The sequence below is a fragment of the Siniperca chuatsi genome, linkage group LG20, assembly GCF_020085105.1.
Source record: "Siniperca chuatsi isolate FFG_IHB_CAS linkage group LG20, ASM2008510v1, whole genome shotgun sequence".
Taxonomy (NCBI): domain Eukaryota; kingdom Metazoa; phylum Chordata; class Actinopteri; order Centrarchiformes; family Sinipercidae; genus Siniperca; species Siniperca chuatsi.
Genome location: NC_058061.1, coordinates 21,153,242 through 21,167,198, shown reverse-complemented (window position 1 = coordinate 21,167,198; position 13,957 = coordinate 21,153,242). Strand labels below are relative to the sequence as shown.

Sequence of the window (13,957 nt, the reverse complement as noted above, 5' to 3'; positions counted from 1 at the left end):
TATAAGTTTTGATGTTTTATTCAGCATAGCAGAAATGTAAATGAATTTGCGTTTTAAAAATGGGTCTCCAAAACCAATCTTCCAGGATTACATGTATAAATGTCAGGCAGTGGTAGGACTTCATCACAAAAATGTCAAATAAATTCTCATGTTTTTAAACTTTTTTTTTTTTAGTGGACAAAATAATCAGCAAAGAAAATCCTTTTCTGTTGAAACTTTAAAACAAGGACTGAGGCTCAGAACCATTTGATCAGGGCTGTAGCTACCCTAGAGGACACTGGTTATGTCCTCAGTACTGTTTTGGGGAATTTGGGTTTTTAACAAGAGTTTCTGATTCCGATGCTTTTTCAATATATTTAAAATTAGGCTGTTTCTGGCCAAAAAAAAAAAGAATGAATAAAGGGATTTAGTAGTTGACTACTGTATCTACGATCTTCTCCTTCACCAATACATAGTGACTCCTCGTGTGTCCCAAGACTGTATCAGTGAAGGATAACAATCCGTGCTGTGACACCCCTTTAGATTGACAAGAACAAGGACACAGCTGTGAAGGCCAAGCTCCGTGAGATTCCTGCATTCTACACCATTATGCAGCATGGATGATCCATGTGAGTAACACCTACACTAGCTAACCCCACCTATAAAGAGTCTCAAGTGTGAAATAAAGTCAAATGATCTGGTTGATTTATTGACAGCTGTGTGTATTTCATATCCACTTTGGGCTGTAAAGCTCATGCGCATGCCGTTTCACATTTTCTACATATTTAATAATCGGGTGATTCTTACGAGTAAGACTGTTAAACCATTTAATGTCAGCTCTATTCAAACAAAATATTTCTCGTATCCCTATATATTTCTCATTGTACTTTACTGCTACCCAATATTCTGGTATCATCTGTAACACTACAGTAACAGCAGCTAGAGGGCTCCCTTGAACAAGAGAAGAAGCATGGAGGGAGAAAGACCCAAAAGAGGATTAAACATGTTCAAAAACGTTTATTACACACCTGGAAAAGACTTTTCTTGTATCATTCGGCACAGGGAGAAACTGATCTGTGTTCTGTATATCTTTATGAAGGCAAAAAAAGAGACAAATAACCTGAGCTGGATGTGTCATAAAGAGTCTTGTTGCTGCTCCTCAAAATGAAGAACTCATACAATCAAAGACTGAAGATGCTAGAGACACAGTGAGAGTGAGACTATCACAACACAACAGCTACATACTCTTCATACATGCACAAGTGTTACTACTTAATCTGCCGTCTATAATTTCTGGATGCAACATAACAATGAGAAAAAATGTGACTAATTTCAACAAAGTATTTGTATCGCCCTAACTTGGAAAACCAAACTCACCAGTTTGATGTGGCACTGGTGACAACCGGACTTTATTGAAGTAGTTTGGGATGAAGTTTCAGGGCAGTTAGATCAGGGCAAGTTTAACCCACCTACAGGGAAAACATTAGCGGTGGATGCATTAGCTGTTAGTTAGAAATGTATTTTAGAGATTAGATACCTTATCGTACCTGCACTGACGAGTAACGCAACAAGCTGTAAACACAATATCTGACATGTTTTAAAGTTGATATGGCTAACATGTTAGCAGTTGCTAACTTGTAGTCATGTTTCTGGTCCCCTGCTGAATGTAAGTCCAATATTAACTCTCTTTTAGCTCTGTTTTGGTCTCCACTAACTCTTCAGAAAAATCGCTCTCTTTTTAATTGTCTCTTGCTTGTCTCTAGCTGCAGTATGTCCACTGGCTAGTGGCTAACTGTGTCTGTCTGTCGTTTAGTGCTGAGCAGGTAGTGTACAGTGGGTTTATCAGAACTTTTTTGCAGAAAATATCTGCTTGCTGATGAAAACGAGGTTGATGAGAACAGAGAGTCTGAACCAAAACAGTGAAGTTGTTGGTCGCAAATCCAAAACTGTAGATTTGTGTAGAACCTGAAATTAAGAGGAACTTGCAGAGTCTGGTGATAACGCTCTCTGTGAGTTCATCATGCAACACCTTTCACATTACACATACTTATTTTATCAATTGTCAACAAAAATATTGATTAGAGCAACTTTAAATATTTTATATAATTTCTGTAAGTAAGTAAAATTCAATATGTTAACAATAAATACACAAAAGAAAATATAGATCTTCTTTATACTTATTATAATTTCTGTGATTAAGAATATACTGTAGAGAGAGCAGCTGGTGTGATTCACTCAGTGAATCATCTTTTTCCACATTCGACTGAAGAAGGCTCGCACTCCCTGCTCTTGGTCTTTCTTTTCATCTAGAACAAGCAAAAATACAAAAGTATTAGCCGAAGTGTTATATGAGTCTCAAATTATACAGGGTTTTGGAAAAGTTTGGGAAAAATAGAACATAATCAACAACTCACTAGTCCTTTCTGCAGCCACCACACAGCACAAATCTGGAGTCTGAAAAACACAATTTTAAATTATAAACATAGAAGTTATTCTTACTTTTATCTGCTACATTGTCAAAAAAGATGTTCTGAGCACAAATATGTAGTAGCGCAGGTATGTTTAACAGTAAGATGACTCTTTTAGTAGGATTATTTAGGATTACCTTGGGGTCCTTCTCAGTAAAAAGCCGATGGCGGGCCCCGCTGATTGCAGCACTCAGCACTCTGTCATCCATGTCCTGGATGGCACAGATGACGCTCTCTCTAGCAGTGATGAAGCTTTCATCAAAATCCATGAGGTGGAAGGTTTTGGAGCGGTCAACAAATCTTTTGTAAATGGCTTTGACCATGTCCCGGGCCACTGACGTGCAGATACGTAGGAGACAAGCTTTAGTAAAAGATGTATTCAGACAGAAGCAAGTAGCTGCTGCGTCAGCCAGCTGTTTGCCAATCTGAGCGCTGGCAGCTTCAACCCTGTTTGTCTGAGCACAGGCCAAACTGGAGACCCTGCTTGCGTCGGCATCCTGAGTCTGGGAGGTCCTGACCCCAACAAGTGGCTCTGGTTCATCCAGAAAGAACTTCAGAGCAGTTTCCACCACCTGTGGTACTAAAGGTGCAGTAGTCCGCTGAAGCTTGGCGAGCAGCGCTAGTTGGGATCGCTTGCTGGTGTTAGAGCCAGCAAAAGACTTGAGCAGCTTGTTGGACAGGTGGCAGAGGAAGGTTTGTACATCCTGCTCTGCTTTGGGGTGGATGACTGGGAGAAACATTTGAAGACCCTCCAATGTGACCTTCATGTGGTAGGAAGAGAAAGAGAGAGGAGTGAGAGACTGTAGGATGCTAATGGTGTAACTCAGAAAATGCTTGATTTGATCTTTAATCTTTTCACCTTTCTTCTGAGCCGCAGTGAAAGGCGTTTTTCTTTTTCAAGTTCCTCCTGGAGCTCTTGCACCATCTGATTTAGACAGAGGCGCCTTGCTGAGGTCCAGGCCTATACACATCACTCGTTACTTGGTCTCAACAGGAATAGGTAACACTTCATGATACGTCTGTAATTTACTAATAAATCCTGTAAAGAACTATGTAATTTGGTACTGATCTTAGGAAAAATAGTACCATTTTCAAATAAGTCATCTTTTACAAATGGCTTATAAGTTGTAACTACTGGCTTTTATTAATGATCAACAAAGCATTTACTAATGCTTTAGAGATTAGCTAAAAGCTATTAATAAGAGCTACTTGTAGACTGAAGAAAACTCTTGGTTGGTGATTTTTCTCCTCCAGTTTTTGTCTTTTTAGCTCTTAAGTTCAACAGGAGGAATACCTCAATGGAGGTGTTGGACAAGCTGTTTGGACACACGAATGCAGACTTGATGGAGAATTATTATTGCAGCTTAGCCCCTAACAATCTTGTTTTTGCTGACCTCCGGTGGTTTAACTCCTCATGTTGCTGCACTGATGTTGTAGTGTACTTCAGGGAGTATCAGTACATCGTGACATCACTGTTGGGTGTGGTTAGAGGTGCAACAGAGCACACTCGTGACCACGCCCCAAACAGCCATCATCAGTGATGCTGGCTGCGGTCAGACGCGAAACAGGCTTGAAACTTTCAGCCACAGAGGGCGGTGAAACATCGCTTTTCAGCCTGCTGTTAAGTTACCCTTTAAAGTCAGAAACTTTACGGACCCTTTATTGATTAATTATTAATATCTCAACAGTAGGAGGTTTTTTTTTTAGAACACCCCAAAAGTTATTCTTATTAATGCCTTACAACTGATCTATAAATCACAAGTAAGTGATTTATTAATGATTAATAAAGTCATTAGTTACAACTTAAAAACCCTTTATAAAGGGTTAGAATTGTGGTAGAGACAAAGTTTTAAGACAGTTATTAGAGTTTAATTAGCTGTGCCATTATTATTATTAATTAGAAACCTTCTTCTCCTTATATGTTGAATTGTATGCTTGCCTGTAGACAAGTTTGCTGTTTTTGTATGTTCAGCTACTGTATCTTCACTGACTAAAAGACTCTCTGGGTTTTGCTACCACTGGAATCCAACGTAACAGTGCCTACATATTCCCTATTATGACTACCAAATTGCTTTTTCATGGAGGAGCCTTTCTATGAATTTACAGTTAAATATCAGTTCCTTTCTAGGAAATTATAGTAAAGTAAAGGACCTGTACAATAAATTGTCACTGATTGAAATTTGAAAATTCCCCTCTCTGATGCCCCCTAGTGGTAATATAAAAAGAGAGACTGACAGAGATACATGGCGATACTGGGATTAGCTAATTTTTCTCCAAAAACCCCAATTTATGCCATTATAATAATTTGAAAAAATGCTACTACCCCATATCCATTCTACTGTGTGTGTGTGTGTGTGTACAGTAGTGGCTCTAAAGTGAGACTATGTACGCTTTGACAGAAGAGATGACACATGAACTTGAATTCATGCACAATAAAGCGCCCTGTTGCTCAATTCAGTACACTCAGGAGTTTCGCTGCTCCAGTCTTACGTGGTCTGGTATGCCCAGTAGATTATGGTGGCTAATGTTAGCTAATGTTAGCAAACTCATGAAAAGATAAGATAACATTACTTGACTTTCTGATTCTTCTCAATGTGTGCTACTGTTTCACTACAAGAAGATTTACCATTAACATGTAATTGCCACTTGATGCCACAGTGGCCATTGTTTAGTAAAAGTTACATAGACCAGCTTTAAATGTAGGCATACTTCTATGCAGTATGCCGTTTCTCTCAGTCAGTAGTTGTATTTACCAATTCAGCCACAAGGAGCTTTCTCGCCTCTGCCCGTTTTGCTATTTCCTGGAACCTTTAAGAATAAGAAAGATTTTGTTATCCATGTTGTCTAATTTTGGTGTATTTGCAGTGAGTGTTACATATGTTTGATGCTTGTTGTTGGGTGACACCTAACGTTGTTTCGAGAAAGTACGTGTTAACCCTGATGTGTTTGGCATAAGAGTTAAGGCGCTGTGTATAGAGTTGCATGTGCAGGAGTGCTACTCAGAATAAAGTTACATACTGAAACAGTGAGCTTTAATCTAATGTGTCACTGTGGACTCACTCTTCCAGGAAGCTTCTTGCAGCCAGCAGCCAGTTCTCCATATCTTTAGCAGATAAATAAATGGGAATTTGATACTGCAGCTTCATGAGCATAAACTGCCTCATTAGCATCTTCTGCAACACAAATTCAGTGCACAGTTTGAATCAGCTGACTCAGAGACACCATACTGTGCTCATATGCTCCTGTACTTCACTATAAACAATGCATCTTTGCATTGACGGTGACAAGACTGACCTCTGCTCTGTAGCGTTGTTGCTCTCTCACTGAGAAAGAGGACGGTCTCATGTGTAGAACTTGCTTAAGAATGAAGTCAGTGTCCATGTTGAACAGAGGTCAAACTCCTTAAGAAAAAACAGGAAACACTTATTTAGATATTCAGTTAAAAGAGCAAGTGTGTACCATAAAAGTATAATACACATTTGAATTTATTGTGAAGAATGGGATTGTGGATCACAGGAATTGCCTAGACTTGGGGTGGATGTTGCCATTAGCGATGATTTGATGATCTTGCATCATTTGAACAAGCCATTCTGAACTGGCCCTCATTGTGAGGCAGGGCCAATAACATTACTGTAGTAGATCTTTTTGAATAATGGTATAAACAGCCTGTTTTATTAGATCTGGGTGTGGAGCACTAGACCATATGCATTTTGGTTGAACTGAACAACATTTAGTGGAAAAAAAGTCACCAATGAATGCCAATGCGTCATAAAAATAACCTCACTTTAAGGAATTACAGGTTGTCTTTTCTGATGAAGATAAGGTTAAAAAGAAACAATGATGATGAAGACTTTACATACCTGGTACAAAGAGAAAGTTACCGCAGTGTGAGTGAAGGAAGACGTGCTTTCAGATGGTTTGAAAGATGATTGTTCGGACAACAAAGACGGAGAATCTGAACCCGTCCCTCAGGCTGGGTGGAGTGTACAGTAGACCATCGTCTGCATCATTCTGATGCTTCTTGTCAACAAAAAGTCACCATGTGACTCATGCTCAAAACAAAACAAAATGATGATTATTATTATTCATCTTGGAATACCTGTTATTTCTTTTGCAAAAAAAGCTTAATAAAAGGAATTTAAGAGGTCACTGAATCTACATGATTCATACTATAAATGAAGTGGCCACTGATTACAGACAAATAGTATTAATATGACTTTATCATTTCAAAAATCAACAACACCTAAATATTCAAGAAAATTAGTATAGTATACTTAATGTAGACTTTAAATATATATATGAAGAATTATTTTCCTCTTGATTGGATATAATGACTTAGAGCATTAATTTGAACTTTTATAAAAAAAAGCCCAAGGATAAGTCTATTATGAGATTTTTTTTGTTATGTACCTGTGTAATTAATTATGTATGGATCATTAGATAATGGAAAAATTGAGTCTATATAAACCACAATTTAAAAATTGGTTAGAAATATTATCATTGTTCATCAACTAAAAAGAACTACTCAGAAGAGAGAATTAAGAAAGAAAGTGGAATAAATGAGTATTACATCTAAGGGGAACAATCTAAATGTTGAGTGTGAAAGCTCATTCTTGACGTCTTCAAGGTGAGGTCAAGGTCACAATTTTAAGGTGCACTTACTAGCTTTTTCCAGAGCTTTCAACTGCATCTCTCTGCCTTTTTTTCAGAGGATGGACTCAACAACAGCTTCATGACAGCAAACTATGTCCACTGAAAAAGACTTTGAATTGCAGCTGAAAGCTCTAGGAAAAGCTAGTAAGTGGATTTTGAGTCGAGATTATTTAGTCAGATTTATAAGTGAGTTTATTTTATTTTACCTTACTTTATTTACCTTCTGCTCAAGCAGTGGCTAATCTCCCCGGGGTCTGGTTTGGGATTGGATGCAAAGAATGTTAGATGCGATCAATCAAAGTTCATTATCCAGAAAAGTAAAATTGGTGTTCATAGTGGCATATGTCCTGTATCCTGTATGTGTATGTAGAGAGAACAGAATTGAAATGTTACTACACTATATTCTCATCAGTAGGGTGTTGTTTGTCAGTGCATATGTGTCTTTATGGATTTGTTATGTGTCATTTTTGTTTGGTATTAATTTAAAAAAAAAAAAAAAAGACACAACAAGGCACATTCCATAAACTCGTAGCATAATCTTTTCAGATGTTCAACTGATGAAAACAGTTTCTGTCTTGGAGCCACCACAACGCAGTGACGAGTCAAAGCCACACATCTAACGGAGGCTCCCTGCAGATTACTGGAGCTGCACCAACTCAGCTTTTGTTTGATTGTTTTAGTTGCAGCATGTGTGCGTCTTTTATCTGTCTGGTTTCATGTGCGTGCCAGTTTTCCCCCTCTGCTCTGTGTCATTTCATTCCTGCTGTCCAAATACTGCGCTTAAACAAGTGAACTGGCATTTCTGCTCAGTACCCTGCAGTCTGTCGCAGCCTCAGATGATGGCTGGAAGGCTCATCCCATTCGGTTTGGAGCTGCATTTTAATTCTAATTCTAATTATGCACATATTGCTGTAAACATGTCTTTTTAAAAAAGGGACACACCGTTGATTTTACACGTCGAGATCAGTTCACTCAGTATGGCATCAGGGAGGGTCAAATGAAAGATGCTATCAAAGTGCATTATAGGAAGTGTAGGATTTTTGGAGTTGAACTCATGGGGAGAAAAGGTCAGAATATCTGGACTCTTCATTCTTTTTAAAATCTGTCCCTCAACAGAAGTACAGTACTAAAGATTTTTTTTTTAGCCATTGACGCCTCTCTATATTGTTGACTTATCCATGCTTTGGGCATTTTACTCCTGTTTCTATCTATGTATTCTATGTATTTTTAGTGCATTAATTTTCTGTGAAAATGTCCATGCCAAAATTGTGTCTCACACACCCGATGGAAAGGAAAGTACATTTTCATTAAACATGGTGAGGCAGCTGGTAGCTCCACCTTGTGGTATTTGCGGTATGATCAAAAACACCAACGTTTAGTGGCAGCTGTTGGCAACATTTCAGCAGATTTCAAGGTTTTATTGATTCCAAATGAAAAGAAAAATGAAAATACAGAATCAATATTCACAAGCCTCATTGCAGCCACATTAATACACCACTCCTGATGTCTCACTGTAGGCCCAAAATAAAAAGTCATGTGTTATAAAACCAAGCAACAGTGCAAATGAGGAACTATCAAGCTTTTTTGTGTCGTAAGCAAATTTCATGTTCATGTTCAAGTCAGCTTTGGCTCTGAACAAAGCTGCTTCTTCTATTATGAAAGGCTGAAAGTTGAGTAATAAGACACCATCGTCTTCATTCGTTAAATAAATGACAATAAAGGCTTTAAAGATAATTGTATGTTTCTTGTGCTTTATGTTACACCAGTTCTGCTTCTGACAGCAGCTTAATCATCCTCATCATCATCATCACCACCTCTGCCTTACTGTAACTGACTTACCATGTGCAATAAAAAAAAAAAACAGTCACAGAGCCCCCCCCATAAAAGAGTAAAAAAAGATAAATGAGGCCATAAAAGCGAATCATAAAATGGACTAATGTTTCCACATTACTGATCGTCATCATCATATAAAATGAGTGTATGAAAAAGTAGAGAAGAGCTGGAGGGGAGTTGCAGATTTCGAGAATCGTAAGTCAAGTCCACCACAATAATAGACAGGATTTCCGGTGAAATGTTTCAAACTAAAACTTCAAACGCGCCTATGCATAAAAACCAAATGCCAAGCAAATATATGTTTCAAACTAAAATCATTAGTAATCATTCTTACATATGGTATTGGATTGGAGCTTCTATGTAATAATTAGAATATATTATATATATTTATAGTAGCCTAGTAGTAGGCCTATATATGTATATTGTACAGTTCAAGTTTCGAAGTGCTTACATACACTTTAACTTTGACAGAGATTAAAAACAAACAAAACTACAAAGTTATTAGCAGACTAATAATTGGTGGTAGCAGTAGAAGTAGTATGCTAATACTCCTTTTGGTAGGACTACTACTAAAGAAGAACTACTACTTCTATGGCTTCCATTGCTACATGCTAATTACTACTGCTAAATAGCAGGTACTATTAGGCTACTTCATTCTTACACTTACTAAATTTCCCCCGAAGCTTTCAACCGCACCAATGGTCTTCCTCAGCAGATGGAGTTTGCTCGGTTGTCATGGAGATCTCTTAAAACATAGCTCGTCTGCTGTTTACTAACTTTGAAACGCGTTGTGCTTTTAGTTTGAAGTCAGACTTATTCAACTTCCGCTGTACGCCGGTCTTGCTCTGTGTGGCTTGACGCTGGTCTCGTGGCCTCAGACGGTGCGTGCAGCGGGCAGGCAGGCAGGCAGGCTGGAGGAGCAGAGCAGAGCGCTGAGGGGCGTCCTGACGGCAGCAGAAGGAGAACCTGTTCACCAACTTCACGCAAGTTTCGCTCTGCGAGCAACGCTAGCGCGGACAAACTCGGACAACAAACTCTCGCTTGATTCAAAAACTTCTTTTTCGTCCGAGGAGCGGTGGGGGGACCGTCATCACTGCCCGTGTCTGCGCTGGCGATGTCTGTGTCGTACTGCAAAAGTTTGTACCCGTTCAGCGGGGAGCAGCACCAGCAGGGACTGAGCTTCGAGGCTGGGGAGATTATTAAGGTGGTCCAGGCTCTGCCCGGAGGCTGGTGGGAGGGAGAGAGGGATGGAGCCCGAGGATGGTTCCCCTCAAGTTATGTCCAGGTCTTGGAGGTAAGGCTCTGTGGCTGTAGAGAAATATGAGTTCTTCTTATGAGGCTGCTTATTAGGACTTAATTGGCTCTTAATTGGGTGTAAAATTGGCAAACATTTTTTTTTTTTTTTTTTTTAAAGTGTATTTTCTGTTCTCTCTCTCTCTCTGTCTCCCAAAGTGACAAGAGCAGAGGGCTCAGACCAGACACACTCACATACACACTCCCAGATAAAGACAGCATTGACAGATGCACTAATGAATCGTTTTCCCGTGCTGTGCTCATCATCACGTTAACTCTAACCTTCCCAGCAGGCAGCTCACTGCCTGGCAGAGCGGCTACGCACTTCCTCATTCCACACACATTCCAGTGAAATTCTCAGGTCTCGTCTCTGTGCGCGTGAATGCACAGGGCATGCTGCCCCCCCCTCTCTGCCCCCCCCCCTCTGCCTCCCCCTCTCTGGCTCTTCCACTGAGTTCAGACACTCTGCTGTTGCAAAGCTTTTTTTTCTTTCTTTCTTTCTTTCTTTGCATTTGGCGTGCTTGACTCTGTGATTGAACTGATTGAGTCCGTGACACCACCCAGATATTCTGACAGTTTGTTATAATCAGCTTGTATCCAAGAGGGACAAGAGGGCGCCAGCATTCTCAGCCATGGCACCAGTGCTGCCATTTATATCACGTCCTCCCTCTGAATGTGAGAAGATATAAACAGTAACGTGATTTGTGACCCAGTGCCTCCTGATTCCGGGCTCGTGCTGATTTTAGATAGGATCACCAGTACCGGGGGCATGAAGACATGGACCTGTAGCAGCAGACAGTCCCAAGCTTATCTTTTCTAAGACCAGTTTGTGGAATGCAGCTGACGGGTGGGGCAGCAGGGTGGTGCAGGGAGTAGAGAGACTGTTCTTGTTTCAGCAAGCGTCCGCGCTGCGGAAGTGTTGAAGTTCCAAGTGAGATGCTGAACTTTTAGAGGACCGCTGTTCTTGAACTCTGACCTGTCTGTAGTGGGCTTACAGAAAGGTGAGCTTCCCTGTAGGGATCAGTCATGGATCACCTGTTCATTGATTAAGTTGTTCTGGTTCAGTGATTTGAATAGTGTAGTGTAACAAAATGGTTAGGTATGACTAATGGGACATACGTAGTAGTGCTGAAACAATACGTCGACTGAATCATCGACAGCCATTTTGATCATGGATTTTCAAGCAAAAATGCCAATCTCCATTAGAGCGAGACCAATAAATCAGCCAGGCCGATGTATTGGCTTATATCGGCTTACCACCACATCAGTATCAGCATTTATGCTATCAGGCTCTCATGGGAAGTAGTGCTGAAAAGATTAGTTGTTTACTCCGCAGACAGAAAATTCATCAGTGAGAATTTTAATAATCAATTTTCAAATTAAAATGTAAACATTTTCCCTTCAGTTAAATGGATGGTAAATGGACTGTACTTTTGTATAGCGCCTTTCTAGTCTCCCGGCCACTCAAAGCGCTTCACGCACTGATGGCAGGTGCCAACTGCTCGTCAGAAGAAAGAAACTAATCGTTCACACCAAAGGTGCACACTTCGGGAGCAATTTGGGGTTTAGTGCTTCGCCCAAAGGCACTTCGACATGCGGACTGGGGGAAGCCGGGATCGAACCGCCGATCTTCCACGGACGACCCGCTCTTCCACCGAGCCACAAGATTTGCTGCTTTTCTCTGATTTATAAAGCTGTGAAATGAGTATCTTCGGGTGTGGTCGGACAAAACAAATGAGCTTATTTCAGATATAACATATGACGGCCAATAAGTCACTGTACAAAATGCTAAAGTTATGCCTCATACAGCGTTTTTCCACCCGAAAACACTGGCGTTTACAAACTGAAGTTTATTTTTCAACTAAGAAAACAAAAACAAAAAGGGATTCTTAACAAAAATCTATATTTATGTTATGTGTTTATGTAAAAACATTTCGAATAGATTGTTATGAGCGATATCAGCCTCAAAATCCATTATCAGTTCATCTGAAGATGTCACCCTGAACTCTGGTGTGTGTGATGAGCGCTCCCAATTTTCTGGCGTTTTGTACACCAAATGATGACAAATAGATTACTGTGGTTTGATGAAAAGATTTAACTCAAGGTCCATGTATTGGCTTTTTCTAGAGTTTTCAACCACATCTCATGGTCTTCCTCAGCAGATGAAGTCCACGGCATCTCTCTAGTCTATCTATAGTAAGTCGGAAGCTCCAGAAAAAGCTATTAGCTGGACCTTGAGTTTATTTTGTTTTGTAAAACTTCCAAGGTCAAACTTTCACGCTCAGTTAATCGTGGAAAAAGAAATCAATAATCAGATGAATCGATAATAAAAATAGTTATTAGTTGCAGCCCTAATGGACAGGATACGTACGAGATGACAGAGAATAAGAGGGAGAAAGCATTGCTGGTTTCTAAAAACACACAAAACAGAAGTCAGCCTGGGTGCATGCAACACTTTCTATAAAACACTGATGCAAAGCTAGATGAAGCAACAGCCACATGCTTATCTGAAGCCGGGTCTGACTTATCACAGACAGATTCTCCTCAGTGTCACGGGAGCTCACGCTGGCGGAACCCCGGCCTCTGTGGTCTGCAGCTCGTGTCGGATGTTTGTGGTGTCGGGGGTTCAGACCTAGATTCTCACCGCTAGCCCACCTCTCCTGTCGCTCTCCACTGTTCTCTGCACTCAAGTGGAACCTCCCGAAAAAAATAACCAGGAGAGATGAGTGAAATGGCTCAGCCGTGAGGTGGGGAAGGGACCGCGGCGGCTCATCGAGTTGCTTTGTCAGCTTAACCTGTTCTACCAGGCAGACAGGACGAGTGGCAGCTGCGTCTCTGTTGGGATGTTGACTGAGTGAAGGTTCACCTCATATTCATCTAAACTGGTCTGAGGAAGTTCCGGTTTTGATTTTAGTCCTGGACTGATTGTCCTGTAGGCTAGCTGTTTCCCCCTATATCCAGTCTTTGTGCTAAGCTAAGCTAATTGGCTGCTGGCTGTAGCCTTATATTTAACAGACAAATGTAAGCGTGGTATCGATCTTCTCATGTAACTGTCGAAAGCGAATAAACGTCCTTCCCAAAATTCCCCAAACTATTCCTTATCAGAGAGAACTCGACAGACACTTGATTTTTAAGGCAAATGCTGAAATAGATACAGATACAGAAAATATAATAACAATCGTCCAACATTCATTTCTTTTAACATAAAAACATAAAACATAATAACAATAAACTTTATGATCAAAGATGCCAGTAACAATAGAGATAACAGTTCATTTAGAACAGAAAATGGCCAATACTAAATTAAGCGTGACTGTGGAAAAAGTAGTTTGACAAAATAGTCTTAACTCGTCCTCTTTACCAGCTATTTCTGCGCTTTCTGCAGCATCTCACAGTCTTAATAAGCAAGGGAAATCTCCGGAAAAAGCTAGTAAGAGGACCTCGAGTTAAGATTATTTTGTCAAACTACTTTGTTACACTTGAATTGAGAAATATTGAATTTAAATACACAGAAAAATGCTGCCCAAAAAGAAAGTGCTGCCGTTTACTGCGGTTTCCCCCAGTTCTCCTTGAATGTGTCATCTGTAGGTTGATCAGACGTGTAGCGGAGGGAATAGGGTGGCACAATGAAATGACTGATGGCGAAACAAAAAACACTTCTCTGTTTCCTCATTCTGGTAATTTATTCAGTCCCAGAGGGGCTCTGTAAGGAAATCACTGTCATTCCTTCA

General features: G+C 40.1%; 2 protein-coding genes across 8 annotated transcripts in view; one reads left to right on the top strand and one right to left on the bottom strand.

The window, feature by feature from the left end:
• Window positions 1–981: 981 nt before the first annotated feature.
• Window positions 982–9,721, bottom strand: LOC122867165. Of its 6 annotated transcripts, XR_006375866.1 has the most exons (11): window positions 9,601–9,721; window positions 6,308–6,499; window positions 5,742–5,848; window positions 5,508–5,620; window positions 5,201–5,255; window positions 3,307–3,408; window positions 2,585–3,208; window positions 2,394–2,433; window positions 2,187–2,285; window positions 1,357–1,448; window positions 982–1,068 (listed from the first exon to the last, which is right to left on the bottom strand). XR_006375866.1 is itself a non-coding variant. In XM_044177574.1 (10 exons), exons 3-9 carry the CDS (start codon window positions 5,826–5,828, stop codon window positions 2,215–2,217), a joined length of 1,092 nt encoding a protein of 363 aa, XP_044033509.1. In that variant the 5' UTR covers window positions 5,829–5,848; window positions 6,308–6,499; window positions 9,601–9,721; the 3' UTR covers window positions 1,012–1,448; window positions 2,187–2,214. The 6 variants fall into 6 exon arrangements, 5 of the variants coding, with proteins under 5 accessions (XP_044033509.1, XP_044033508.1, XP_044033511.1 ...); XM_044177574.1 differs by having other exon boundaries at window positions 1,012–1,448; XM_044177573.1 differs by lacking the exons at window positions 982–1,068; window positions 1,357–1,448 and having other exon boundaries at window positions 2,139–2,285.
• A 97-nt stretch (window positions 9,722–9,818) lies between these two features.
• The window catches only part of LOC122867164 (growth arrest-specific protein 7-like), a 62,217-nt gene continuing 58,078 nt past the window's right edge, over window positions 9,819–13,957 (top strand). Inside the window, exon 1 of one of the 2 annotated variants that reach the window (XM_044177571.1) lies at window positions 9,819–10,227. In XM_044177571.1, the coding sequence (XP_044033506.1) occupies window positions 10,048–10,227 (180 nt within the window). In that variant the 5' untranslated portion in view covers window positions 9,819–10,047. The remainder of the gene's footprint in view (window positions 10,228–13,957) is intronic. The other variant, XM_044177572.1, reaches the window with a different exon arrangement.